We start from the raw sequence: 25913 nt of genomic DNA on the forward strand, positions 1-25913 counted from the left end.
TGGTTTGTTGCAAACTACAAATAAGACTTCTCATCGTTTTCTTCTTGCAAATTTTCATTGATAAACACAAAGAAAGCCAGGCTTCTTTCCCTTCTACATCATCATTATGGTAAACAGTGTGGATTCATAGAGTGCTTAAAATCCCAATAAAATACATTTAAGTATGCGGTTGAAATGTGACATAATGTGAAAGTGGTCTTGCGGTTTTTACCTTGCAGACATGCTGTGAGATGCTGTGCCCAGAGCTCTTCTTCCCAGGATACAAAGGCCAAAACACAGGTTGACGAGTGGGGAATCTCTCTCACAAGTTACTGGCTACAACACCAAAATGAAGTAAAAAAAGAAATTAAAACATACAACATTTACAATTTCTCCTTGTTAGTTTTCTTGTCGTCATGCCGTGTCGGGTCTAACCGTTTGGCGCCTGCTGTTGCAGTACTGAATCCAGTCGAGGTAAACCATGCTGAATGAGGAGGGGGTGATGCCCGAGGCTCGGTGGTCGTAGTCCTCGTCGATGTTCAAGTTGAAGGTGGGGTCGCTGTCCACATAGTTGGGGGCAAGGCACGGCCGCAGAGCCTCCTGGATCGCCTCGTTTGCCAGCCACTCCTCAAGCTTAGGGGACCGACTCACATAGTAGATGATGCTCTGGTGGCGCAAACATCCAGATTAGTCCAATATGTAGCGGTGACATTTAAAACAATGGTTAGAGAGAAATTAATGGTTAGAGAATGCATGATTAACAGTGAGATTGAATAAATGTACAGAAGGAATACATGTGCATGAGCACTGCATGGTATTATAACTAACAGTTATTAAAATCACAGCAATTCTCAATATTTGTGAACGTTTGTATAAAGAGAAGAAATTAAGAGAAGAGATATGATTGGCCAATAACTGATTCTGGAAAAAGAGAAGCTGTTGCCATGGCACCAGTCTACATCAGTATAGACATTCATGTAATAAAGATACAAATTCCTAAAAATAATATCTGATGGTGACATCCACTGAGGGAGAGTCAAACAGCACAGAAACAACCTGAGACTGTGTGTATTTGGATGAATTTTACACAATTAACTTCAATGTGTTAACATTAGTTATTCTCCAGGTACCTCTTGTTTTATATAATAAAACTTTTAACTTCAAGATTGTTTCCCTCCGGTCTACAACACGTAACACCTTACATGAGAATCGTACCGCTGGTTATCAAGTCAAGAATCCATCAGCTAGAATACAAACCTCCACCGACCAACGTCTTACCTTCACATAATAGGTGATGAGAATCTTGCGCAGGTCGAACACTTGCAACATGGAGGCTGCGTTATTGTCGCTGATACTGTAGCCCTCCAGAACATATTTGGTGGCAGCCACTTCCCAGGCCAGCCAGCGCTGTCCAAACGCAGCGTTGAAGGACAACATCTGTGGCAGATGACCTGGTTCGCAGCAGCAGCAGCCTTCGTCCTCCTCCACCCCCTCTGTGATGGCCTCTACCTCCCTCTGCTGACAGTAGGTACCTGGGCAGGGTGTGACATATCACAATCAGCCCCAAAGCCAAAGATGACATTTCTATTTAATCAAGCAAGGTTAGAAACTGTAGGACATTACTAAACTTCCAGAAACTTGTAACAAAATAAACAGCTTTTATACTCTGTAAGAAATAACAGTGCCAAGAATCTGTGCATAAAATGTAATTTTAAGACAAGATGAAAATATTTTTAGACATAAAAGCTCTGCTACAAACCCCTTCAGCCTTTTTTAAAATGACATTTTTGAAACATTTTCATGAATGAAATTAGAAAGTAAAAACTCTCTAGACTGAGACGTGATAGCTATCTGGTAACAGTTGCAGCTTCCAAAGGCTCCATACATTTGCATCCTAAGCCACAGCTGACCTCTGAACTCCAGCCCACGCAGCTGGAAGGTGACGAGGCCGTTGCCGATCTCGATGATGTGCACCAGAGCGTTGAGGTAGTCCGACGCCAGGATGAAGCAGTCGCCCGTGCTGTAGTTGCCCCAGCGACCGAGCAGCAGGTCGCCACACAGGCTGTGCTGCAGAGAGCGCGTCAGGTGCTCATAGAAAATCGAGTTCAAGTTGTTGTCGTCGGCGCCTGCGGGGGAAAAGAAGAGATGCTCACCATAAGAGCAAGGACGCAAAACAATACGATGTCTTGCAAAAGTGTTCATACCCCTGGACTTTTTGATGTTTAACCCTTCCTCTGATAACCCTAAATACAAGAATGGTAAGGAAACATCCCACAAAAGCAGCAGCTGTACCTTCAGCAAAATAAGCTCTAGAAAGTACAGCAAAGGCTAAATACAAATCCAACAAAATGTAAACCTTTAAATGAAAAGGACAATGAGTTTTTGTGCACTTGATTGTTTATTTAGATGTTAAAAACCTGACCAAATACATGCAAGTATGCCCCACTTCTGAAATATTCAGAAAAATGTCAAAAACAATATGATTTTTCTTTCACTTAATTATGTACTAATCTGTGTTGATTTATTAAGTGACACCCCAATAAAATTTTAAAGTTGATATTTGTATGATAAAATGTGAAAACATAAAAGGTATAAATTTCGCAAGTGCTGTAAAAACATGAGCGAAAATCACTAGCGGCGTACCTGGGTTGCGGTCTAACTGAGTGGCGAGTCTGGTGTTCGAATGGTCGACCCGCTTTGTGCTGCAAAAAAGGTTTTGGTGTTAAATGCAGCATTAAATACTTTATCCAGTATTTGGAGTATATGAGCAGCACTTTCACACTTGCATGTGCAATATTGTCAAACACATACTTGTAGTCTCGCTCCCAGAATTTCACAGGCCTCGTGTAAGAGGTGACGAACACGGCACTGCCTAGAACAGGGTTGAGGGGCGTGGAAAAGATGGCGGAGAAGACCGCCTGAACGAAAAGCACAGCAGAGTCTGAAGAAACACGAGTTAAGGACACAATGTGGAAATTCAATTTGATTACTGTAAGAAAGGAACAAGAAATAACTTGAAGAGTTCAATTTTTTCCATCAACACTGTTAACAGGTTGGACTAACAGAAGGATACGAGGAACGGCAAACGGTTGAGCAAAAGCGTGAAAGGCTGAGCCCCATGTGATCTGCCAGGGGGCTATGTAAGTCAGAACAAAGCGCAACTTGTACAGCAGATCCCACATCTGTCAAAACACAAAGAAAAAAAACACCATTATATGTAGGAATGTCTTAAATGTGTGTTTTTAATCCACTGGAGAAAATGACTTCTTTTGTGTTCTCACCTTGCTGAAGACGATGGACATGAAGTAGTAGTCAATTAGGAAGGTCTCCGAGAAGTGTGGATAGTCGCAGTGAAAGAAGAGCGTGGTAAAGCACAGCGTGACGTACTGCTGAGACGGGGTGCAGAAGGATGAGCGCAGCAGCTTCATTCCTGCGACTGAGATGAAGAGAGCTCGGCTGCTGGAGAGAAACACAGGCACGCGCTGCTAAACATAACATCCACAGCTAGATTCTGTTTTTGTACTGAGGATTTCAGATGGAAAAAAAAGTGCCGGAAGCTTGCTAAAAACCCAACCCTGACAAGACTTACTAGATGTCCAGATCTTTATGACTCTGGCCGACAGTTCGGGCTTCGGTTGTTAGAGAGTTCAGCACCACTGCTGGGTAGATGAAGTATTTCTCCACGCACTGAAGCCACGCGTAAAGCTTCTCAAACCACATCAGCTGAGCAGCATCTAGGGAAGGCAGAGAGCGAAAACAACGTTACACAGACTGTTCCAGACACAAATCCACAGTTAAAAGTGCACCCTTCAAATCAAAGCTGTAAAATCTGGCTGAAAAATAACCTGGAGGTAGAAATGTTGCTGTTAATTAGACGCTGAATAAGAAGGACTCTTTTTTTTTTTTTGCCATTTTGTCACATTACAGCCACAAAACTTCAAAGCATTATGTTTGAGAGTTTGAGATGCAGCATTAAATATTTATAATTATCATTATTATTGAGAAATAAAAAATTAATAAGTGTGGTATGTGTTGGTACTCGGCATTGTCAAGAAAACTGGCATAAGGGTATGAGATCTTTCCAGGCACACGCAGAAAAAGGTGCATAATGGCTTGGAAGAAATAAAGTAATCTTGTAGTTTGATTAAAAGTTAATTAAGTTGAATAAGTCTGAAAAATATGAGTATAAGTAATCACATAATAACCTTCTGAAATATATTTCCTGAAATGTGATCTGTAATGATTTCTGTAATGATTTAACTGTGGAAAGATTAGGATTGATGATTTATGATTAATGATTAATAATAAGAGATAGATGTCTGGGGGATTTATTGTCAATGAACATGAAGTTGTAATCATTTGAAATCAATTCACTGAGTTATAATAGATAAAAATGAGTTATAGAAAGACGAATGTGCAGCACAGCCCTGAATAACAGGAAATGTCGCAAGCAGTTCTGAACAGATGGCCAAGGCGCACAGGATGGATGGTGCGGTGAGTTTGGCTGAAGCAACAGGTTTAGGGAAGTACGGACAGATTGGATAACTTTGGGACTTTTTCATGAGACACAGCAGGTGTGCAGAAAGTCACGTAGACCAAACCTCCCCATACACACACATGGTAGAGAAATGAATAAAAAGGGGTCGAAAAGAGGAACCAGTCGTTCCCAGTCCGGCGGCGCAGAAGGAGAGACAACTTGCAGAAGCAGCTACGGACCGCACTTCAGAACCACGGGGAAGCTCGGACTTCACACCGCTAAGAAAAGACTGGGTCCCATCACCCCATCTCTGGTTCTTTATTCGACCGTTGGTCTCGTCTCAACCCAGCAACAATTTCAAACTCTGCAACAAGACTTGGAGGAAGGACAAAGGTCCCTCAGGGATGAGGAACTGGGGTTTGCAAAAGGATTCGAACCCGTTCTGCTTTGTTTCCTTTCTAAGGAGGATTTTTCCACACAAGGCAAAGACCTCAACCAAGGATGCTAGAAATTCCTGTTGCCAAAAGATCCACCATCTTCTGGGTATGAGTTGAATCTGCTCATTGAAATTCCATTTCAGAACGTGCGACTTAACTCTTAGGGAAAGGAGACAGGGTAGTATGATTGTACATGTAAATTTTATTACACTGTTTTTGATCTATATACGATTGATTATTGATTTGTATGTCGCATATCCCTGCTTAAGCTTGCTTAATAAATTTATACTACAAAATTCTAATGAGGTTGGTGGACATTGGAATTAATAGAGTCATTTAATCTTTGTCCAGTTCTTTTAATTAAGGTAAAACTAATGTACATGATTCCAGTAAATAGGAGGCTTCATAATTTCCTTTGGTGAGAGTAAATAATGACCCTGGGACTTACATCTAAGTCACTAAACATAATCTAGCCGGTTCCAAGTGCAAGTTATGATTTAGAAAGTGGGCTACCGTTAACAGAAGTGGTTATTGGAATTATGCAGCTGTGAGGGCTACTCAGCTGATTGTTTCTTAACTGTAAAGGGTCATAACTTCTGGATTGGAGGTAGTTAGAGCTAGACGAATCACTTTCGCCACCAGTTTAAATAGATTATCTCTTATAGAGTACTTTTAGGGTAATACCCAGGTCTCAGAGATTTTCCGGACCCTGTTAGACGGAGAACTGGTCAGTAGGCAGCCCTGTGAAGTAGTGAGGAGTGGGCGGGGCTGACTATTGCAGGATAACCTTCATGGCGCCCAACGTGGGGCGGCGCACAACTGAGTAGGCGGGCCCCAAAGACACCAAGTCAGTGAAAACAGATGTGAGACTCTGAATAGCTCACTTGGGTCACTAACTCTTAGGGAAGAGAGTTAGTGGTGACTGATAAGGCCATCAGTCACAACCCTCGCAGTAACTGTATAGCATGCAGGTGAGGGAAAGCTTCTACTGAGGATGGAATGACCAGATCCAGACAGTGAAGCCAGTAGCCAACACAGCCTGGACCCATCCCTACTCGAAAGCGCAAAGAGAGGCTTTGGGGGATAGGCGACTCGAAAGACAAAGACAACTATGAGTGAAGACGAAGAAAGAGGGGAACTGGATCCCCTACAGAAGCCAGCGATGGGACAAGGGGCAAGCCACATCAGCCAAGACGGGGAAAATCATCAATCCCGTCTTTCCCAATCTATTCTAACACGAATTCCTGTACAGCTGATATTACTCGGTGATGGATTGGAATCCTGGACTGAGATAAATAAAAGAATGTTCTTTGACTCCCACTACAACACCAGTAAGGACAGGGTTCAGGACTTACTGGAGATCCTAGTGCGGCATCACGTATACTACTGCACCCAACTTAAACAGGGTCACCGTCTGGGAGTCGTCAGATGCCCAGTGAAGGTTACCAAGAAGACGGAGGCTGCAGAATGGCTGAGGTGGTTCGCCAAGCTCCTTGAAGAATGGACGGAGGGTACGCTGCGGACTATCTACAGCCCCTCCGAAAAGTATGATCGTGTGGTAAAAACCGCTACAATAGCAGCGGGCATCGACGGAATCCTGGTGAACCCCCAAACACAGGGGGTGCGCCATTACAAAGAGTGTTCGGAGGCCCTGGAAAAACTGCACGCCTACAAAAGAGACAAAGAAGGCAAGGAAAAGGAGCAAACCCTCGAAGAGGCAAGGTCGGAGGTGGCTGAGCCTCCGTCCCGACTGCCCAGCAGAGCCCCGACACCGACTCGCCCGCAGAAGCAACCTCCGAGGGACCTGATAGACCTGACGGCCGGCAGCGACGACAACGACTGCGGTGACAGCAACAACGATGACGACAAAGGCATCCCTGCTCAACCGGGTCCATCGCGGAACGAGGACATCCCACCTGCACCAGCCAATGAGGAAGACCCCGAGGGATCGCACGTCGGCAGTCTCTCTGAGGAGCAATGGGAGCAAGCGGCCAGAAATTGGTCCACTCAACGGGGTCGGGAGCTCGGGTTTCATCCCCGAGTCCACAGCACGGAAAGGAGGCAGCCACTGCCACCTACAAGGACCCCATCGGCCAACAGTTCCGACGAGGACGAAGAGGAATCGGACGAGGAGCAGTGGGGCCCCGGCCGCCCCAAGAAGAAGACTCAGAAATCAGATGCCTGGAGGATGGCCCGAGAGTTAGCCGAAATACCACCGGGGACAATCAGCATAAGGCTGCAATCCGGGCACATGATTTATCAGTTTATTGGAGGAATATGGGATCTTGAGGGGGATGGACTAATTGTGTTCACCAATGATAGATACAAGATCCACAACAAAAACTTCCGACGCAACCTAAAGAACCAGGCAGGAAAATGTTACAAATCAGAGTTAAAATTGCTGGAAACTTCCTGTAGTGCAGCAACTCGAGGAGACGTAATAGTAATGAAAGGCTATAGTCTCCCTTATGGGGCTGTAATCCTAGTCCCGATAGACGGTTACCAAAAAGGAGAGAGTCTGGAAGAATATCGGAAGAAGATGTGGCACGGACTCGAGCGGGGCCTAGTGATGGCCAGCAACGAAGGCATGAGAAGAGTAATGGTGAGCGTGCAGGGACTGAGATCGACGGACCTGCCAAGGGACACCGCCAGGTCGATTGCAGAGAACGGAGTGGTGAATATAACCAGGACCAACAGTCATTTCTTTGTGTTCAAAGAAGTGGTGGTGGTGGTTGACCCCCGTCTGCATCGACTCCGCACTGAGCAAGGGGTGCAATTGGCAGCTGAGATGGAGGAGCAATGCCGCATTAGCCATCCATCACAAGAAGTCAAGAAATATCCCTTAAAAATTCCCCAGAGTGAGGCTTCAAACACCACCCAGATAGGTAAAGCCAAGACCGTGCAGCCACCCAGGATAAAAATAAAGGAGGCACCTGTCAAACCAGGGTTCTCCGCAGCAAAGTACGTTAAGGAGTTCTCTTTTGAGGAGAGCCGCAGTGAACTGAAAAAGCCCAACACAGGTAGAGTCAAGAATGAGCAGCCGACGGTCCCGAAAGAAGAAGGACCGATGAAACCAGCTAAGATTCGACCGCTGAACTCCCCCAGGAGAGAACCTTTTCGACAACAGCAGTATGAGGACATCAGCGACTCGGAGGACGAAGAGGAGCAACCGGAGATCGAACATCCTGGAGAAGAAGAAGAGGAGAGCGATCACGGCAGCGTCTTCTCCGACCCAAAGCAACTACCAGCCGAGCATAAGACACTCCGAACAGGACAGCACCGGGGAAAGAAGAAAGAAATAGAAACTTTCGACATCGAAGGATCTTCTGAGAGACTGGCAAGAGACGTGACCTGGGGCCCTGTGCAGGCTAAGGACGGACGGCGTACGTATGTACCAGAGGTCGGCCAGACCGAGTACCAGATCCCAGGCGGGATGGGCCAGCAGGTTGGGAGACCGGGTGCAGCTCGAGGTGGAAGCGACAATCGGAGAATGGGCTAACATCCTGATGACACCATCCTGCTCCACCCTGACAGCACACTATTCCCTGACTACCAACTTCAGGAACGCATACATTGGAATTATGTATGATGTGATGCTGCGACGACTGAAGAAAGCCGCCTACAAGTACTCCAGGGAAACTCAACAGCAGCTGGACGAAGTGTCGGCTGATGAAGAGGAACCTCAGGCGACGTCTTCGGAGCCAGGACCACAGATCCCGGTGAGACAACCAGAGGTGTCAGCTCAGCCACCTGCCACTAATACAGGACAAGATGCTTACGCCGAATTGAAGAATCTAAGGCTGGTGATTAGGAGTAAAAATGCAGACGAAAACAATGAAGAGTATTTGAAAGATGTTTGGCCAACCGTGCTGTCTACCACCAGCCATGAGGGAGCCAAAAAGTTGTGGCTGACCAGCGTGACTACAGACCCGATGGTTGGAACAGATTCAGCACAAAGCAACTATGAAAGGCTGGTGTTGGAGGACATGGATGATGAAGAGTCCCAGGTGAAGAGGGCCAGGGGACGGCTGGACAGGGGAAGCCGGTTGGAACCACTTTGGCACACACTTAAGCAAACCGTTTCCCCTGCGAGATATGTGAAAGTACTGCGTGAGGTGACAAAAGGACGCAGAGGAGAGATCGTGTTCGTGAAGTTGCCAGTGAGAAGCACAACAGTCGCTCAGATGGATGTAGCAGTGCAAGGATTCGACCTGGAACAGCAGTACTACGAGGACAAAAGGAAGAAGGAGGCTAGCCAACCGGCAAAGCCACCTGGAAGGGTTAACATCAGACAACCATCCAACTTCCAGGGTAGACCGTTCCAGCAAGGAGCACCGCCATCCAACTTCCAGAGCAGACCGTTTCAACAAGGAGCACCGCCATCCAACTTCCGGAACCGGCCGTTCCAGCAGAAACCACCAGGACCACAAGGGAAACCGACCAACCCTCCGGCTTCATCAAACCAGCCAGGAAAAGGTCAGTTCCTGACAGATGAGGAGTATAGGAAATTGAGCCCAGAAGAGAGGACGGCCCTCCGTGAGTCCCGTAAAGCCGGGGCCGGAGGGTCACCAAAGTAATGGCGTCCAGGTCGCGGGTCATTTTAGAAAATGCCTACTGGGAAGGGGACGAAATCTACGCTAAAGTGGAGGGAGTACCCTACCTGGTGGACACCGGAGCGGAGGTGTCTATGACCCGCAAAGACCTAAAAACAGCAGGACACCTAAAGGTTCAGTTTGCTAATGGAAAAGTAGAAGAAATGCCGTATGGGACCTGGAAAGGAGTAGTGTGGGTGAAAGGTCCCTACAATCTCCTCACAGTAAAAGACTTAGACGAACTCAGTAAAAAGAAAGGCACACATCGCAGACTGGAGCGAAGGCTGACAAGCTTGAAAGCAAGGTTGGTGAAAGTCGGCCCGACCCAAACAGGATCAGAAAAGCAAGACTGGTACAAACCAGTTGACATACCAGCGGTGACAGAACAGAAACTTGAAGAGAGTGACTTCTCCCCGGCTGGGAAAGAGAAGCTGCGTGAGATCATCGTTACGGCGCAGGTGGCACGGTTCAAGAACGATTGTGGAGATTTGGGCCCAAAGTTTGTTCATCACATCGAAGGTGGGGTTCATCCACCTGTTCGGCAGTACCCGTTGAACCCAGGAGCAGTCGAGGAGATGGACAAGATCGTGAAGGAACTGGGTGCCCTAGAGAATCATCAGAGAGGAACTCAACCCGATCACCAACAGCCCCATCCAGGCGGTGAAGAAACCTGAATCGGCTGGAGGGGGTTGGAGGCCAGTTATCAACTTCAAGGCCCTGAATCGGAGAACAATAGCAAACCGAGCCAGTCTAATCAATCCACAAGGAGCGCTGAAAACTCTTCGAGTCAAGAAGTTCAAGTCTTGCATCGACCTAGCTAATGGATTTTTCTCCCTACGCCTCGCCAGACAGTCACAAGGTAAAACTGCATTCACCCACAAAGGCAAAAGCTATGTGTGGCAAAGGTTACCCCAGGGCTACAAGAACTCCCCAAATGTGTTCCAGTCAGCAGTGATGGAGGTACTGGGGGACGTAGGTGCTACTGTGTACATTGATGATGTTTTTATTGCTGATGACACAGAAGAAGAACACTTAGAAAGGCTACAAAAAGTAGTTGAAAACCTCACCAAGGCAGGTTTGAAGCTAAACCTCAAGAAATGTCAATTTGGACAGTTCCAAGTGAACTATCTGGGTTTCCAAGTCACGTCGGACTTGGGACTCTCGGATGGGTACAGAGAAAAGCTGACGAACATTCAACCACCTCAGTCAGAAAATGACTTGCAGAAAATATTGGGACTGTGCAACTATGTCAGAGACCATGTACCCAACTATCAGAAATATGCCAAACCCTTGTACCACTGCCTGAGGAAAAGTGAGGACGATGAGAAAGACGGAAAAAGACCCTGGATTTGGACAGCAGCCAATCAACAGAACCTAGAGGAACTGAGAAGGGCCATTCAAGCAGCTGTGAGATTGGAGCCAAGGAGTTTGTCAGAAAGACTAGTGGCAGAAATCAGCTGCGAGAATGACGATGCCATGATCAAAGTAAGTAACGAAAATGGAGGCTTGGTTACCCTGTGGAGTTACACCCTAACTTCTGTTGAGAAGAAATACCCGCAGGAAGAGAAAGAGCTAGCGGTGTTAGCCCGCTATTGGGGTGTGCTGAAGGATTTAGCACAAGGACAACCAGTTAAAGTCATCACACAAAGCCAAGTTCACAAGTACCTAAGAAAAGGGACTGTGGAAAGTACTAAAGCAACCAATACTCGGTGGGGAAGATGGGAGGACATCTTGCTGGACCCGGAGCTTGAAATTGGGCCAGCACAACCCACTAGTAAGAAAAAACCACAAGAAACACCTGAGAAGCCAGGACAACCGGAATGGACAATCTACACCGATGGATCCAGAAAGGGGTCCGACCAGTCGGCATACTGGGGATTTATTCTGAAGCAGGACGGCAAAGAGAAATGCCGTCAGAAAGGAAAGGCCCCCGGTAGTGCTCAAGCCGGAGAAGTGACGGCAGTACTGGAAGGATTGCTGGAGCTGGTGAAAAGGAAAATCAAAAGTGCCAGGTTAGTAACCGACAGTTACTACTGTGCTCAGGCCCTTAGAGAGGACTTGGCCATTTGGGAAGAAAATGGTTTCGAGACAGCAAAGGGCAAGCCAGTGGCACACAAAGACTTGTGGAAAAAGATTGCTGAGCTAAAACTGCAGTTGGAAATAGATGTTGAGCATCAAAGAGCACACACGCATGAGGGAGCTCATTGGCGTGGGAATGATGAAGTGGACTGTTATGTCCAACAAAGAAAGATCGTCTTTGTCGGTACCGAGAAGTGGGACAGAACTCCCAAAGGACGGGAGGTCCCAGAAGAAGTACGTGGTCGAGGTCGTGCGGAGCGTGCATGAGGCCCTTGGACATGCAGGCGTGCGACCTACCCGTAAGGAACTGGAGGAGCAAGATCTTTGGATCCCAGTAAAACAAGTCCAACGCGTGCTAAGGGACTGTGAAGTGTGTGGTCAATACAACGCAGGTCGCCGAGGGCAGCGGATGGATGGGTTGTCCATCAAAAGCACGGTCCCCTGGGGCTCAGTCTGCATGGATGTTGCAGGTCCCATGGGGATAACAGGAAGGAGAGGTGAAAAGTACCTCTTAGTGCTGGTGGATTCTATGTCGGGGTTTGTAACTACAAAAGCAGCCAGGAAAGCAAACGGCAATAGCGTTGTCGGCATGCTGGAACAAGTATGCAGTGCCCTGGGAATCCCGAAAGAGCTGCGCTACGGACAATGGGACTCATTTCCGTAATTCACAGGTTGACCAGTGGTGTCAGAAGTATGGAGTAATGCGAGTTTACTCGCCACCCTACACCCCACAAGCTAACGGAGTGGTGGAACGAGCCATAGGGTTAGTGAAAAGCTGGATAGCTAAAAATGCTAACACCAACAGCTGGAGCACCCAAGCGGTGGAAATAGGGCAGGCCCTGAACGACAGAAGCAGAGCCGAAAGACCCGCCCCTGCGATGGAACTCAACCAACGGCCGTTCACCACGAAGGAAGTGGGGCGGGGCTCCAGCGACAAAAAGGAGAAGCTGACGCCCAGAGTGCCATTCCGAGAGGGACAGCGCGTGTGGGTCAAAGCAAGAGAGCAACCTGTACATGCAGCAGTGAAACCCAAGTTTGAGACAACTGACATCGTCAAGCAAATACTGGATAGGAACACAGTATTGCTAGAAAGAAAAGGGATCCAAGGAGTCGAGCAGCTCAAGCCAGTTCCTGACTAAAGCGAAACAGAAGCCGGTAAAATGGCCAGTGAATCATGTATCATTCCACCCTATCTCGGACTGGCCACCGTGAAAGGGGTGGTTGTAATTAGAAGAACACCTTCAGGGATTTGGGCAGGACGAGCCCTGAAGAAATTGGATTGGGCTAAAAATGGAGTCCTGTCGGAGGAGAGAGAAATGCTGATTTGGGGAAAAGCTAAGGGTCGCTGTCCAGTTTGTTTGGCAGGCAACCAACTCCCTATCATCTGGGAAGGACCGGGCCGTGAAAAACCCGTGCGACAAGGAGCTACTGCGGAGGGACTACAACATCTTCGTGTTTCCCCGGTCACGGTTTTGAGCAACCTGATTTGCGGGAACTGCCGTGTGGGTTACCTACCCCGGATTAAGTTGGAGACCCACTGGACCTGGCAGGAGGACGAGCCAAGTGGTTGTTTTTGCATGTGGGATGGAGACAATCTAAGCCACTGTTCTGTATGCCGGGACCAGCTGCGAGGGGGAGAAGTGACCCTAACAGGTGAAGCTGAAGGATGGCAGGTGGCACGGTTTTATAGCTCGCTGCGATACTACAGAACGTATGGACAAGTACAGCCAAACTATGGGAGCCCCATACCCATAGGATTACTGGGGCCTTCAGCTCCCCCGAACACCCCAGAGGAAGCAGACCAATGGGTATGGAGAAGGGACGAGGGGCCCCATGACATCCTGTGGGAATCTGTTAACGCCGCCTGGCCGTATGACCCCGCTAGAGCATCCCTGTCAATCCCACCACTGAACACCATCCACTACCCCATGGTCTTCCGGGTCTTACGCCAGCAGGAGTACCAACCGTCGGCCGGGGGGCTTAATGCACTTCCAGATGACACTAAAGAACAGGCCATTAATGGAGGTTGGACAGGCCCCTGGGAGTTAACTACGTGGGCACATCTGGTCCTGGAGGTCATCAATGACTGTACCATCCCTGTGACGGATCTACCGGACGTACCAAAAGAAAGTGGAATACGCAGCTCGGAGCTGTATTATTGCACCACTGAAATAGACGGGTGGGGCAGTAGTACGGTGAGACCGAAGGAGAAGTCCCGCCTATACAGAGTGACAGCGGAGTCCCAGTTTCGGGACGGGATTTTGCAACACCCAGGAGGCGTGGCCCAAAGAGTGAGTACGCCCTCTGATCCCAGCACCACCTGCCAGATTCAGCTGTCAGTGCGCATGGTCACCGTCCCCTATAAAGGGATCTACTCGGTCGGAGCGACCATTACAACGGTGCCGGACGACCAAACTTTCGCCACCGCGTCCTGCACGGAACCAGAGCCTCCTAAGAAGAAACCAAAGACGCACGCCTGGGAAAGACTCACTTCAGCATTTCCATGGAGGAGGAAGAACCAAGACTGATGGACGCACCGGAAGGAGGAAAACGAGTCGTCAAGTCGGAAGGTCAGCAAAAAACCAAAAAGCGAAAGGGGAGACAGTGTTTTGTGACTAGATTGTTCAAAGTGGGGGTTGGAGTCTCATCGGGACTATCAGACAGAGGCCCGTTTTTAAGACTCCCTACCACCTCCATTCTACTAGATATGCCAAGAGAAGATTACACTGTTTCCAATCCGCTCACCGAGGCCTATTTTCTCAAGTATCTCATATATCTCCGACCCACCAATTTCCAAAACGTAAAACAGGTAGGGGAAAGTGAAGAATACACGACGCCCCCTCCCACGAAGCCACATCTATTTATCCCTACCGCACCGCCTGCTTGGCAAGGAAGAGGATCCGACAACACGGTTAGTTATGCATCAATCTCGCCTATGTGTCCAAGATCTCTACCATGGACTTTTAATACAGTGTATTTCAGGGTACGGGGGATCGAGCTACGGATTAGGTGGGGTCCCCATTATCTTGAACCACTGCAAGGACTGTATTGTGAAGTTTCACTCAATGACATGGTCATTTGGACCACTTCACCAAGCATGGCGAAAACCATAATAAAGAGGGAAATAATCCAGAATTGTTATATATTTAATAACACCAGGCTTCCATTGAAATTGGAAATAGACAGGGTCTACCCCAATCCACCACACCAGAGGATTTATACTCCGTCATCCTGGGGGTACCGCACTAGACTAACTCTGCATGGACAATCATTGTACACCTACATCTCAGTACCTGCCCCAATAGGGTACAAACACGAATCCTGGTATGACCAGGCGCTGAAAACTGGCACCGCCCAAGGCCCGTTTCCTCGGCCGGACTACTGGAGGGTGTTCCACTGGAAGTGGGTGTGGAGGGGGTTGGAGCCTGATTTACCCTACCCCTCTCCCATATTTACAGCCCTGCAGCAGAGAAGGGCCACCAGACGGGTTGGAAAGAACCCTGCCAACCAGGGCCACCTCAAGGCTTTGAGGAAAATCTGTGCAAAGCCTGATACATCGGATCCCAGAGAAGCACTAATCTGGCCAGGATGGATGCTATCGGCATGAGGCGCCGGCCTACAGACCCGGAGTTGCTGGATGTTACATCGGAATCAGACAGCTCTACTGACACTGACGACGACTCGGAAACCTCTAACGAACCTTTGCTACGGAAAACGACTACGATAACCGGAAAATCCCTATGCCTGAAAGGGCTGCTAACGCTTCTTGCCCTGCTGTTTGCTGCTGCTGTTCTTGCTACTATCTTCTACTTCATCGGAGTTGGACCGTGGTATCTTACGCATACAAGAGTCACCTATGGACATTCCAAGTACGCTAACTTCAACTGTTGGAATACAAGCACCACGGCTATTTTTGTGCCATGGGACAACGAAACTTCTGTCCAGAACCGAACCGGACTGTTCGCCAAGGACAACGGTAAAAAATACGTGGAACACCGAGCTTTCGGACTGAACGACTCCACTCTGGACGGCCTTCTGAATCGCACCTGGGAGATCTACAACTATGACTTCCTCGACACCGGAGTGCTCTGCTGGATACGGGTTCTACAACACAAAGAACGACGGACCGTCAGATGCAACTGGATTCACCCGGACCGAGGTATGCCAGAATGGCATTGCAACATGGCTTGTCGATCGCTGCTATTGTTGCCAAGTCAAGGGTACTGGGATACCGAAGTAGTATACCCAGCCCCACACAGGTCCTCAGGCTGTCGAGCCTGGCTCCCACGAGGAGACTTTTGGGGAGACTATCACCTCAACTGCAGGGTGGATGACACCATCCCAACCGCACCGCCGGGCAACTGGACCTTCCGAAATGCCTCCCGAGGTAATTTTCCAGTCAATGCAACGATTTCGCCTACACCAGCCAATTTGACTAACATAACGGCTTTCCTGATCAGACAAGGACCTAGACAGGTTATGTATCAGGCCGAGCAACAGCACTGTTACAAACACCACTTTCTTTGGTTAAATCCTTGCCTCTGGAATAAGTTTGTGCAATGTGCGGGACAGAATTATATAGTTACAGCCATAGAAGAATACTGGGCTGATTTCTGGCACTCTACACGTTCAGTACGTACGGAAATTGAAACCTGGCTGAACAACTCATTCCCATGGACATACATAGCCAAAGACCAGACGTTCTTTATGGGAGATTTCCCGGAGGGAACGGTTCGCTCTCATACTGGGTTGGAGGAGCTACACATTGCCAATTTGCGTACACAACCCCTTCCAACTCCCGATGACCTTCTGAAGGCTCCTAAAAATGACTTTGCAAAGATTGACAGGTGTGTCGCCAAGAGAATTTTTGAGAGCCTTAATGACACTTGTTGGAAGAAAACCCACTCATCGCCACGATGTGACCTCTGGCAAACTGGAAACGCTTTTCACTCCACCTGGAGGTACAACTGCCCTGATCCTGACAAGGCACCTACGGCCAAGTGGGCTCTGCGGGCCTGGTACGAGGATTACACTCGAAATTGGGACTACGAGTGGTGGGGACTCCAACAAGATGAGTTTGAAGCTTGGGTAACACCATGCCTCACGGAATCAACAAACTATTGGGTCAAGTACCAGTACATCGCCACGGTTTATTCTAAAGACCGCATGATTTGGCCTGGAGTTTTTTGGAGACCTGACAGCTATGTCAACCCCAGGCCTTGGCGCATAACTTGTAAGAATAATACAAAAAACATCCTTGAATGCGTAATAAGTTTGGCCAGACGACCCTGCGGAACTGTCCGGGGGTGGGAAAGCTACTGCACAGATCATTATGCAGATGAGTATGACACTCACTCTTCTGAGGTCACTTGGCGAAAAATCAATGGACAATGGCGAAGGGCGATAGTGAGCGGACGGACATGCACCGACGCAATCCTAGGATATCATCTCCAGAAGCGCAAGAGCATTCTTGGACTACCCGTTCCGTTCATTCCAAATCCCCTTATAGCCATCGCCGAAGGACATGCTTTTCGGAAAAGTCTGTGTGAAGGGAACATAGACTCAGGGTTTGACTGGGTAGGACCCAACCTGTTGTATTCCAATCTCACCTGCTCCACCACTACGGAGAATTGGCAGCAATGTGGAGAAGGCTCTGATAAACATGACTGTTTCTGGTATGAGACTTTGGGAGCAACTTTGGTGGCCGTCGCCACCGAGGTTGTGGAAGAAGTTGCTCATGTGGTGGAAGAAGGCCTCAACATTGTTGAACAGTGGCTGCTAGACGCTTTGAGCCTGCTATGGCCATATCTCTTAGGTCTCCTGGGCGTCGCCGTAGCAATACTCATCGGCAAAATCGTCTTGGTGGCGTGGCTGAAAGCACTTTGTCGTTGCAAAAAGAGGAACTACCAGCCCCTCCCCCCTAAGGAGGAGCCTCCTTCTGCATAAGAGAGAGCTGCCGTGTGCCTGCGAGCCATTCAACCTTCACCACAGCTGCCGACAAGACCTGATCCAGAGCGACCATCATCAGACATCATGGAAACCAACTCTTCAACTAACTCTTCAACCAACTCGTCGAATCCCAACTCACTTTTTGCACCGATTCAAGTGAGTACCCTTGAGCATTTAGGGATTACCCTGGCCTGGGTAGTCTTCTGCCACACCGGTCCTTGGCCTAAGGGACATCCTATGAGGATCTTCGTCGCGCTACAAGGATATGCCAAGCTGATCCTCCGTCCCATCGTTCTCCACAAATGGGGGTTGGCTTCATCCCTTTTCGCTTGTTACTTGATGGGCCGTACCCGCATTAATTGGCGCAGGGGTGTTGTGGTCTGCCTATGGCTCATCACCGATACCACAGCCCTGATATTGGAATTGGTCCTTGGGGGCATACAAGCCACACGAACCGCCCCATTTAAGATCCTCACAGCTATTCTAGAAGGGCTATTCGCAGTATCTATCCTCGTCTACTTAGCGCGCCAGGCCTTGTCTATCAAGGGTCGGGGACGGCGAATTTGGATGCAAAAGTGGATAATTCTGGCTCTTTGGGCAACGGTTTGGGGGATCCTGGTGGTCCTCTACTGGCTCCATGAGACCTCGGACCTGGCCATTGTTGTATGGCTGATGACCTACGCGGCAATATTCCATGATTCAGCTCATGTCTATGATCGAGGTGAACCAGCTCCAGATCATGACATTCCGGCTCCTGTGATTAATTCACCTTGGCTCGCAAAACAAGCCGGCACACGGGCTTAAACCAGCCTACTCTCTCAGCTTTCGCTTTCGCATTTTCGTCGTTGTAAGTAAATGTAGTTAATCAATAACCACTGATCATGAAGTTACCTGGGTTACTGTTTCTCCTCAGGCATCAACCTGCTGTGTGGGGTGTGGAATCACTGCAGAATCTTATGGATTCATTTGGGTTGCATCGTCTTCCCGCTGGTGTCACAAATGTGTGAGCAGCCATTTTAATAATGTAACGGCAATCCTCTGCGCCACAGGGCTGGAGGATTTGCCCTACATAGCGGATTCCACATCTAGATCCCTGGAACGGGTGCACAAAATCGTGTGGACCTCTGCGTTTGGCCTAGACGACGACGACTTCACAGCATCTCCGTTGTATACGGGACTACGGCTGCCCGTGATTCATAAGTTATGGGAACACCAACTTACTCGGCAATGCCTCCCAACTTTACATCTGTTGGATGGACGAGTTGTGGCGGTGGGCGACTACCTTCCGCCTACACGTCCCGTGTCTCCGGATTTGTTTATCGACGTCGGATGCCAAGCCAACAGTGCGACTAACGAGAGAGGTACCCAAACTGAGAACCTCAGTTCATCTCCCCAAGCATGCCAGACTGAGGACACCCTTTCCCCTTCATCTCCATCACCAAGTGATATGGATTTCCAGGACCTGCTGGCAGAATTGGACGGCTACTGCAACAACCCATCAACGCTGCCAGACTTCGGCATGGACTTGCCTTCGCCTCTGCAGCCTCCGCCTACACTTGACAACGATTTGGGCGCAGAACTCTGGCTTTCTCCGCCATCCAATCTGTCGGAGTATGAGGTTGTGGATTCCTGGACACCTTCATCGTCTCCGGTTACCTGCTATGAGCGGGATATCCTCACTACCACTTGTGATGATGGACTTGATCTCTTTTGACTTTGGACTCTGTGTTTTCTGCGAAGCACCGTCCGATCTCATGGAGGGGGTGTCAAGAAAACTGGCATAAGGGTATGAGATCTTTCCAGGTACACGCAGAAAAAGGTGCATAATGGCTTGGAAGAAATAAAGTAATCTTGTAGTTTGATTAAAAGTTAATTAAGTTCAATAAGTCTGAAAAATATGAATATAAGTAATCACATAATAACCTTCTGAAATATATTTCCTGAAATGTGATCTGTAATGATTTCTGTAATGATTTAACTGTGGAAAGATTAGGATTGATGATTTATGATTAATGATTAATAATAAGAGATAGATGTCTGGGGGATTTATTGTCAATGAACATGAAGTTGTAATCATTTGAAATCAATTCACTGAGTTATAATAGATAAAAATGAGTTATAGAAAGACGAATGTGCAGCACAGCCCTGAATAACAGGAAATGTCGCAAGCAGTTCTGAACAGATGGCCAAGGCGCACAGGATGGATGGTGCGGTGAGTTTGGCTGAAGCAACAGGTTTAGGGAAGTACGGACAGATTGGATAACTTTGGGACTTTTTCATGAGACACAGCAGGTGTGCAGAAAGTCACGTAGACCAAACCTCCCCATACACACACATGGTAGAGAAATGAATAAAAAGGGGTCGAAAAGAGGAACCAGTCGTTCCCAGTCCGGCGGCGCAGAAGGAGAGACAACTTGCAGAAGCAGCTACGGACCGCACTTCAGAACCACGGGGAAGCTCGGACTTCACACCGCTAAGAAAAGACTGGGTCCCATCACCCCATCTCTGGTTCTTTATTCGACCGTTGGTCTCGTCTCAACCCAGCAACAATTTCAAACTCTGCAACAAGACTTGGAGGAAGGACAAAGGTCCCTCAGGGATGAGGAACTGGGGTTTGCAAAAGGATTCGAACCCGTTCTGCTTTGTTTCCTTTCTAAGGAGGATTTTTCCACACAAGGCAAAGACCTCAACCAAGGATGCTAGAAATTCCTGTTGCCAAAAGATCCACCATCTTCTGGGTATGAGTTGAATCTGCTCATTGAAATTCCATTTCAGAACGTGCGACTTAACTCTTAGGGAAAGGAGGACAGGGTAGTATGATTGTACATGTAAATTTTATTACACTGTTTTTGATCTATATACGATTGATTATTGATTTGTATGTCGCATATCCCTGCTTAAGCTTGCTTAATAAATTTATACTACAAAATTCTAATGAGGTTGGTGGACATTGGAATTAATAGAGTCATTTAATCTTTGTCCAGTTCTTTTAATTAAGGTAAAACTAATGTACATGATTCCAGTAAATAGGAGGCTTCATAATTTCCTTTGGTGAGAGTAAATAATGACCCTGGGACTTACATCTAAGTCACTAAACATAATCTAGCCGGTTCCAAGTGCAAGTTATGATTTAGAAAGTGGGCTACCGTTAACAGAAGTGGTTATTGGAATTATGCAGCTGTGAGGGCTACTCAGCTGATTGTTTCTTAACTGTAAAGGGTCATAACTTCTGGATTGGAGGTAGTTAGAGCTAGACGAATCACTTTCGCCACCAGTTTAAATAGATTATCTCTTATAGAGTACTTTTGGGGTAATACCCAGGTCTCAGAGATTTTCCGGACCCGTTAGACGGAGAACTGGTCAGTAGGCAGCTCTGTGAAGTAGTGAGGAGTGGGCGGGGCTGACTATTGCAGGATAACCTTCAGCATCCAGTATTTTAAACCATTCCATTACAGATCTGACATTATATTTAGCGTTCCTCCACATATTCCCTTATGATACACTGCACATAGGAATTATTATGTCTTTCTCCTTGCCATTTTTCCATAAAAAACTAGCTTTGTACACACACAACGCTTTTTAGATTTGTTAAAAAAAAGGGGAAAACTACGTTTCATTTTTGTTTCCCTTCAAAATTTATGAGATCTCAATAAAATGTGATGTTTGTGGTTATAATGTGACAACAAAATTTGATGAGTGAATACATTTGCACAGCAGTAAATAATGAAAAAAAAAAAGAAGATGCACAAAAAAATGAACTGAAACAGTAAACATAGCTCCAGTCCATTCCTGAAACAGTGAACTGTGAACTGGCTTGTTCCATGTATTTTCTGTGTTGTAAGAATTTTATTTTAAGACATACTTTCAGAAGATAAAATTCCTCAGAAGCTCACCTCGGACTTCAAACTGGCTGTACTCTCTGGATCTGAGCACAGGGTGCGCAAGGCAGAACCATGGCAGCTGTTTACGGAGCTGAGGCAGGAGATAGTGTGTAACGAACCCTACAACTCCAGCCAGGATGTACAAGACGAAGCTGAGAGCAGGCTGAGGGTCGAGCGGGAAAAGAAAAACATGAGCATTACAAATCTGTGAACACCTGTTGCCAAAATCTTGAGAGAAAAGCACTGGAAGAGTGAGCTCCTGCCTGGAGAGCGATGAAAACGGTGCTGGCACTGATGGCGAAGGTAATCACAGCCATGAGCGGACACATGACGAGGTCTGAATGAAGGATCTCGCTCTGTAAAGAGACGGGACGGTTTAACCACGGAGCATGGAAACACCTGGAAACATGCCGCTGGAATCAGTCGGCCCGTTTTTACCACAGAGTTGCGCAGCTTCTCGGGGAGAGGATCTTTGATTTCCACAGGGGGATCTTCTGGTGTTCTGTTCTCCAGTTCTGGGAATAATTTGGACCGGACCAGTGACCTAAAGCAATAAGCCAACAGCTAAATAAATCACAGAAGAACTAATCTGCATTATAAGTCTTTACTGGCTGCAGTGTGGTGAAAACAAAAAAAGGTCAGCTGTGTTTGGCAAGGATTCAGTACATTAATCATTTAGACTCAAATTTCCAGATACCAGCAAAGTTGTGGCGAGTGTATTTAAGTTGAAAACTAAAATACAAAAGACAAAAAGCAAATGAAAGCTCTGTAGTGTCTAAATCCACTTTTTAGAAAGTCAAAATTTTGTGTTCAGTCAAATGAAAAACAGGAATAATTAGAAACAAAACTGTTTCCACTGTCCTTAATTTTTTATGTTCATCCAAATTTACAAAACTAAAAGCAAACTCTACAAATTACAATTTTTTTTAAGCAGCTTACTGTATGGCATACAATTTGAATGCATCATGGTGAAGAAATAAGACATTTATCACCATTTCTGAACTAAAAAAAAACAAAAACTTTCTTCTTCCTTACATATAAGGAGATTTATACATAATCTCTCACTGTTCAATTGCTGACAATAGGAGGAATGAACACTGACCACAGAATGGTTGGGTCACTGCTTTGGCGGCTTAGGTGGTAAGACAAGGCCAAAAGTAGACCACAAAACACAGAGAACAGCACTGGCACATGGGCATCCCCCCATGGGGCCTGTTCCAATTAAATGCATATTCACATTAAATATGAACTAATATCGATAACAATGAATCTAAATTTCAGAAGGACTTACATTTATGGCGCCGAGGCAAAATCCATAGAGCAGAGCTGCCACCACTATGCTGCGTATGAGGCTGAACAGAGATGAGAGCGGGCTGGTAGTAGCTGATGAAAGAGGAGACAAAGTTCAGGAACAACATATGGGAGAGTCAAACTACATCAACAGACAATGGATTTTTAAATATTATAAATACAGGGTGAAACACACTGCTGTTTGCATGCTGGGTTTTGAAAAAGAAAAAAAAAAGCTATAACAGTTTTTCAAAATAAAAAAAAAATAGCATGATCATCTGAAAATATTCCCCAGCTGTTTGCAACAAACAGGAAGAAGCTGTTTCTTGTCGGGGCAAGCGTGGTCTTACCGGTTCCACCAAAAATATGCATGTCAATCTGCTCCAGCAGACACATCACAAATGTATTGACCTGAGGTAGCAACCCAAACAGGAAAATGACTGGAAAGCACAAGGCAAAAACTGTTGAACAAGGGAAGAAAACAAACAAACATCAATTACTCTCAAAGACATTTACTTTTTAGTATAATCCCAAGACACATCACCGAGTAAAAAGTTGGTTTTTAAAAAGCGATTGATAAAAACTGACCAATAAGCATGTCCCTGACACACAGCAGGAAGTGTCCAGAGAAGAAAGTGACCCCATAGAGGGAGAATGGCTGCAGACTTCCAGCTCGCCCAGACAGGTCAAATATCCAGATCATCCCACAACACAAGCAGAAGTAAACAGGCCGACTGTACACAATGATCCAGTTATGGCCCTGGGAAATAAGACAAGAAAACACTTATTTTAGTCGTACTGGCATGGTTGGCTCAGGTTTGTGCTTTAACAATGAATGATTTTCTCTTCTATCCATGGATTGAATCTACAACAATCGTAAGCTTCAAATGTTCTTTATGGTATTGTGGAAAATCAGAGTAATGAGTGATGCTTCTTTAGTTTTATGCAGCATGTATGAAGACACTATGAATCAAATTCAAATGTTATGGAGACCACTGAAAGGTCAGAAGCCTTCTTTCAGCCAGGTGTCCAGCACTGCAAAGCAACAGGTGGGGGAGGGGCAGCACTGTTGCTACGTGCTCCATATGCCTGGAGGAAACTCCAGTCTCTCTGGGAGTTTTTCTTACCTCAATAAAAGCTTGTTAAAACCTTGCCTTACTTGACAGCGGTAACTGGCCCATGCCTGATTAAAACTCTTCTGCTCGTCTCATCCTTTGCTATGAAACCATTTCTCATTTCATCATTTCTTCCTCTACTCAAAGATCAAGGTGGAAGGCAGTATAAATTTTGAGTAAAGTATCTAAGACATTTCCTTAAGACCTCATCAAATGAGCTCAACATGAAAGCATTTGCTCCCCCATCAAATGATGAACATAAATCAATACTCACATGCATTGGGGAGGCGGCATCCGGCTGTACACTCTGAAGTAGAAGGAGACGATTTTATATTTCATATTTATTAAATCATCAACATAAACAATAAAGATTCTACAACTTGTAAGACAAAAACAAACATGTAATCCTGGAGGAAAAAACATTTGAATCCACATATCAGAAAGATACATGATTAGTGTATATTTAATACGTTTTTTCTAAAATATGCAGGTTACCTACCTTCAGTAGAGAGTACTGGCAGCTGGCAATGACCAAGCAGAACTGGAAGACCAAGATGTCCCTGAAAAAGCCCTGAAGCAGGAGCAGAAACCCCAGGAAGGCCACCAGGCTGGCCAACAACACCGAAAACACGTTCTCTCCCACACGGCGATTCCTGCACGCAAAGTCCAGAGAAATTATTATTTTTAACTCCATCAGGCTGCAACTCCTTCATCTAAATGCCTTCAAGGTATGAAGGCTTTTTTGAAATAAACTGACTTGTATGCCATAAAAAGAAAAAGGCCATCAATTATCATTTCTTTTCATTACGTCAACATTTCTTCCCACCTGTCCAACAGAGCCAGAAGAGCCAGTCGATCGTATCGAACCCTCAACCACTTTCCAGGCAGCACCCAAAACCTGTAGTACTGCTTAGGCTTGGCTTTCTCCTCAATCATCAGAGTGTTCTCATGGGATTCTTGGAGGGATTCGTGATCGAGATCAAACTAAAAAAAAAAAAAAGGTAAAAAACTGGTACTTAATTAAAAAAAGGACTAACCAACATATTCGACCAGGAATAATCTGCTATTCAAGTACTTAAGGTCGGCTAACCTCCGGCATTTCAAGCGGCACCCTGCGGACCTGCATGCCCTGCAGAACCACAGGTCTGGGCTGGAGGATGGACAGGACTGGCGCTCCATCCTGAACCTCAGTGGAGGTGAAGCTTGATGACTGGGACTGCCTCTCTCTTTCTCTGCAACATTCACATTTTCACAACTTACTGTGCTGTATGCTTTTCAAGAAACCAATTCACTCAGTAAGATAAAAAATTAAAAACATAATCCAGCCTGTCAAGTCTTTACGTACTGAACCGGGTCCTCATAACCACCTCCAGCAGGTCCAAAAGTGTATGATCTCTTCACTCCTGAGACACAACACCCAAAATAAAAGTAATTATGATGTATGTATTGATCTTAATGTATTCTGCCTTTGTATCATGTCTAAACTTTCTTTATCCATATTTTCTTCAACTTATTATCAAAGTATTTATTAAGAACAAACAATATTTGCTTTATTATTTTTTCCCAGCTGAATGTAATGAAAAAATCCCTGACTGGGACAAAAGATCGGCTGAAGTAAAGATTAAACGCATCTAATGCAGCATAATGAACAAATCCAGTAAAACGGTAGGTACATTACTCTGTGATGAAGCGATATTTTACTGAACTTTAAAACTGTCACATTTTCAAGCACTTACAAGTTACTAATTTTATTAATTTGATTGAAGTATTAGACCGGGACTGAAATCACATATACATCCAAATTGCCTGACAACTCCTCTTCCCCACCGAGTTATTCCTTCAAACTCACAGACTCACCACTTTCATCGTAGAAATAGTGCACTGCTCCCTCTGATGTGTCGTCGAAGTTGGAGGCCTCGTGGATGCCGCTGCGGGGGAGTAAGAGCGAAGACGCAAACTGTAAGGCTGATGGAAGCGTGCGGGTGCGGGAATGAGACGAGGTCCGAACACGCTGAAGGTCTTGGAGGCTAAAAGAAACCAAAAAAAGCACGACTGTAGCTATCCTTATAAACTAGTTTAATAAATCAGATTTATTTTGTATTTAAATTTAGTAT

The 25913-nt window shown here is 46.4% G+C and overlaps 1 protein-coding gene across 3 annotated transcripts in view; it reads right to left on the minus strand.

Annotated features, from left to right (window-relative positions):
* LOC116728319 (pecanex-like protein 3) overlaps window positions 1–25913 on the minus strand; it is a 43290-nt gene that overhangs the window by 7803 nt on the left and 9574 nt on the right. For 2 of the 3 annotated variants that reach the window (XM_032576347.1, XM_032576346.1), the window contains exons 9-30: window positions 25657–25826; window positions 25145–25202; window positions 24890–25031; window positions 24626–24783; window positions 24299–24452; window positions 24074–24106; window positions 23273–23444; window positions 23035–23145; window positions 22686–22777; window positions 22497–22606; window positions 21833–21938; window positions 21658–21750; window positions 21407–21557; window positions 3569–3713; window positions 3261–3438; window positions 3053–3161; window positions 2791–2920; window positions 2623–2681; window positions 1890–2105; window positions 1258–1511; window positions 415–645; window positions 212–315 (exon numbers count right to left, since the gene is read on the minus strand). In XM_032576347.1, the coding sequence (XP_032432238.1) occupies window positions 212–315; window positions 415–645; window positions 1258–1511; window positions 1890–2105; window positions 2623–2681; window positions 2791–2920; window positions 3053–3161; window positions 3261–3438; window positions 3569–3713; window positions 21407–21557; window positions 21658–21750; window positions 21833–21938; window positions 22497–22606; window positions 22686–22777; window positions 23035–23145; window positions 23273–23444; window positions 24074–24106; window positions 24299–24452; window positions 24626–24783; window positions 24890–25031; window positions 25145–25202; window positions 25657–25826 (2976 nt within the window). The remainder of the gene's footprint in view (window positions 1–211; window positions 316–414; window positions 646–1257; window positions 1512–1889; window positions 2106–2622; window positions 2682–2790; window positions 2921–3052; window positions 3162–3260; window positions 3439–3568; window positions 3714–21406; window positions 21558–21657; window positions 21751–21832; window positions 21939–22496; window positions 22607–22685; window positions 22778–23034; window positions 23146–23272; window positions 23445–24073; window positions 24107–24298; window positions 24453–24625; window positions 24784–24889; window positions 25032–25144; window positions 25203–25656; window positions 25827–25913) is intronic. The other variant, XM_032576348.1, reaches the window with a different exon arrangement.

Source organism: Xiphophorus hellerii, chromosome 11, assembly GCF_003331165.1.
Source record: "Xiphophorus hellerii strain 12219 chromosome 11, Xiphophorus_hellerii-4.1, whole genome shotgun sequence".
In the NCBI taxonomy this organism is placed as follows: Eukaryota; Metazoa; Chordata; class Actinopteri; order Cyprinodontiformes; family Poeciliidae; genus Xiphophorus; species Xiphophorus hellerii.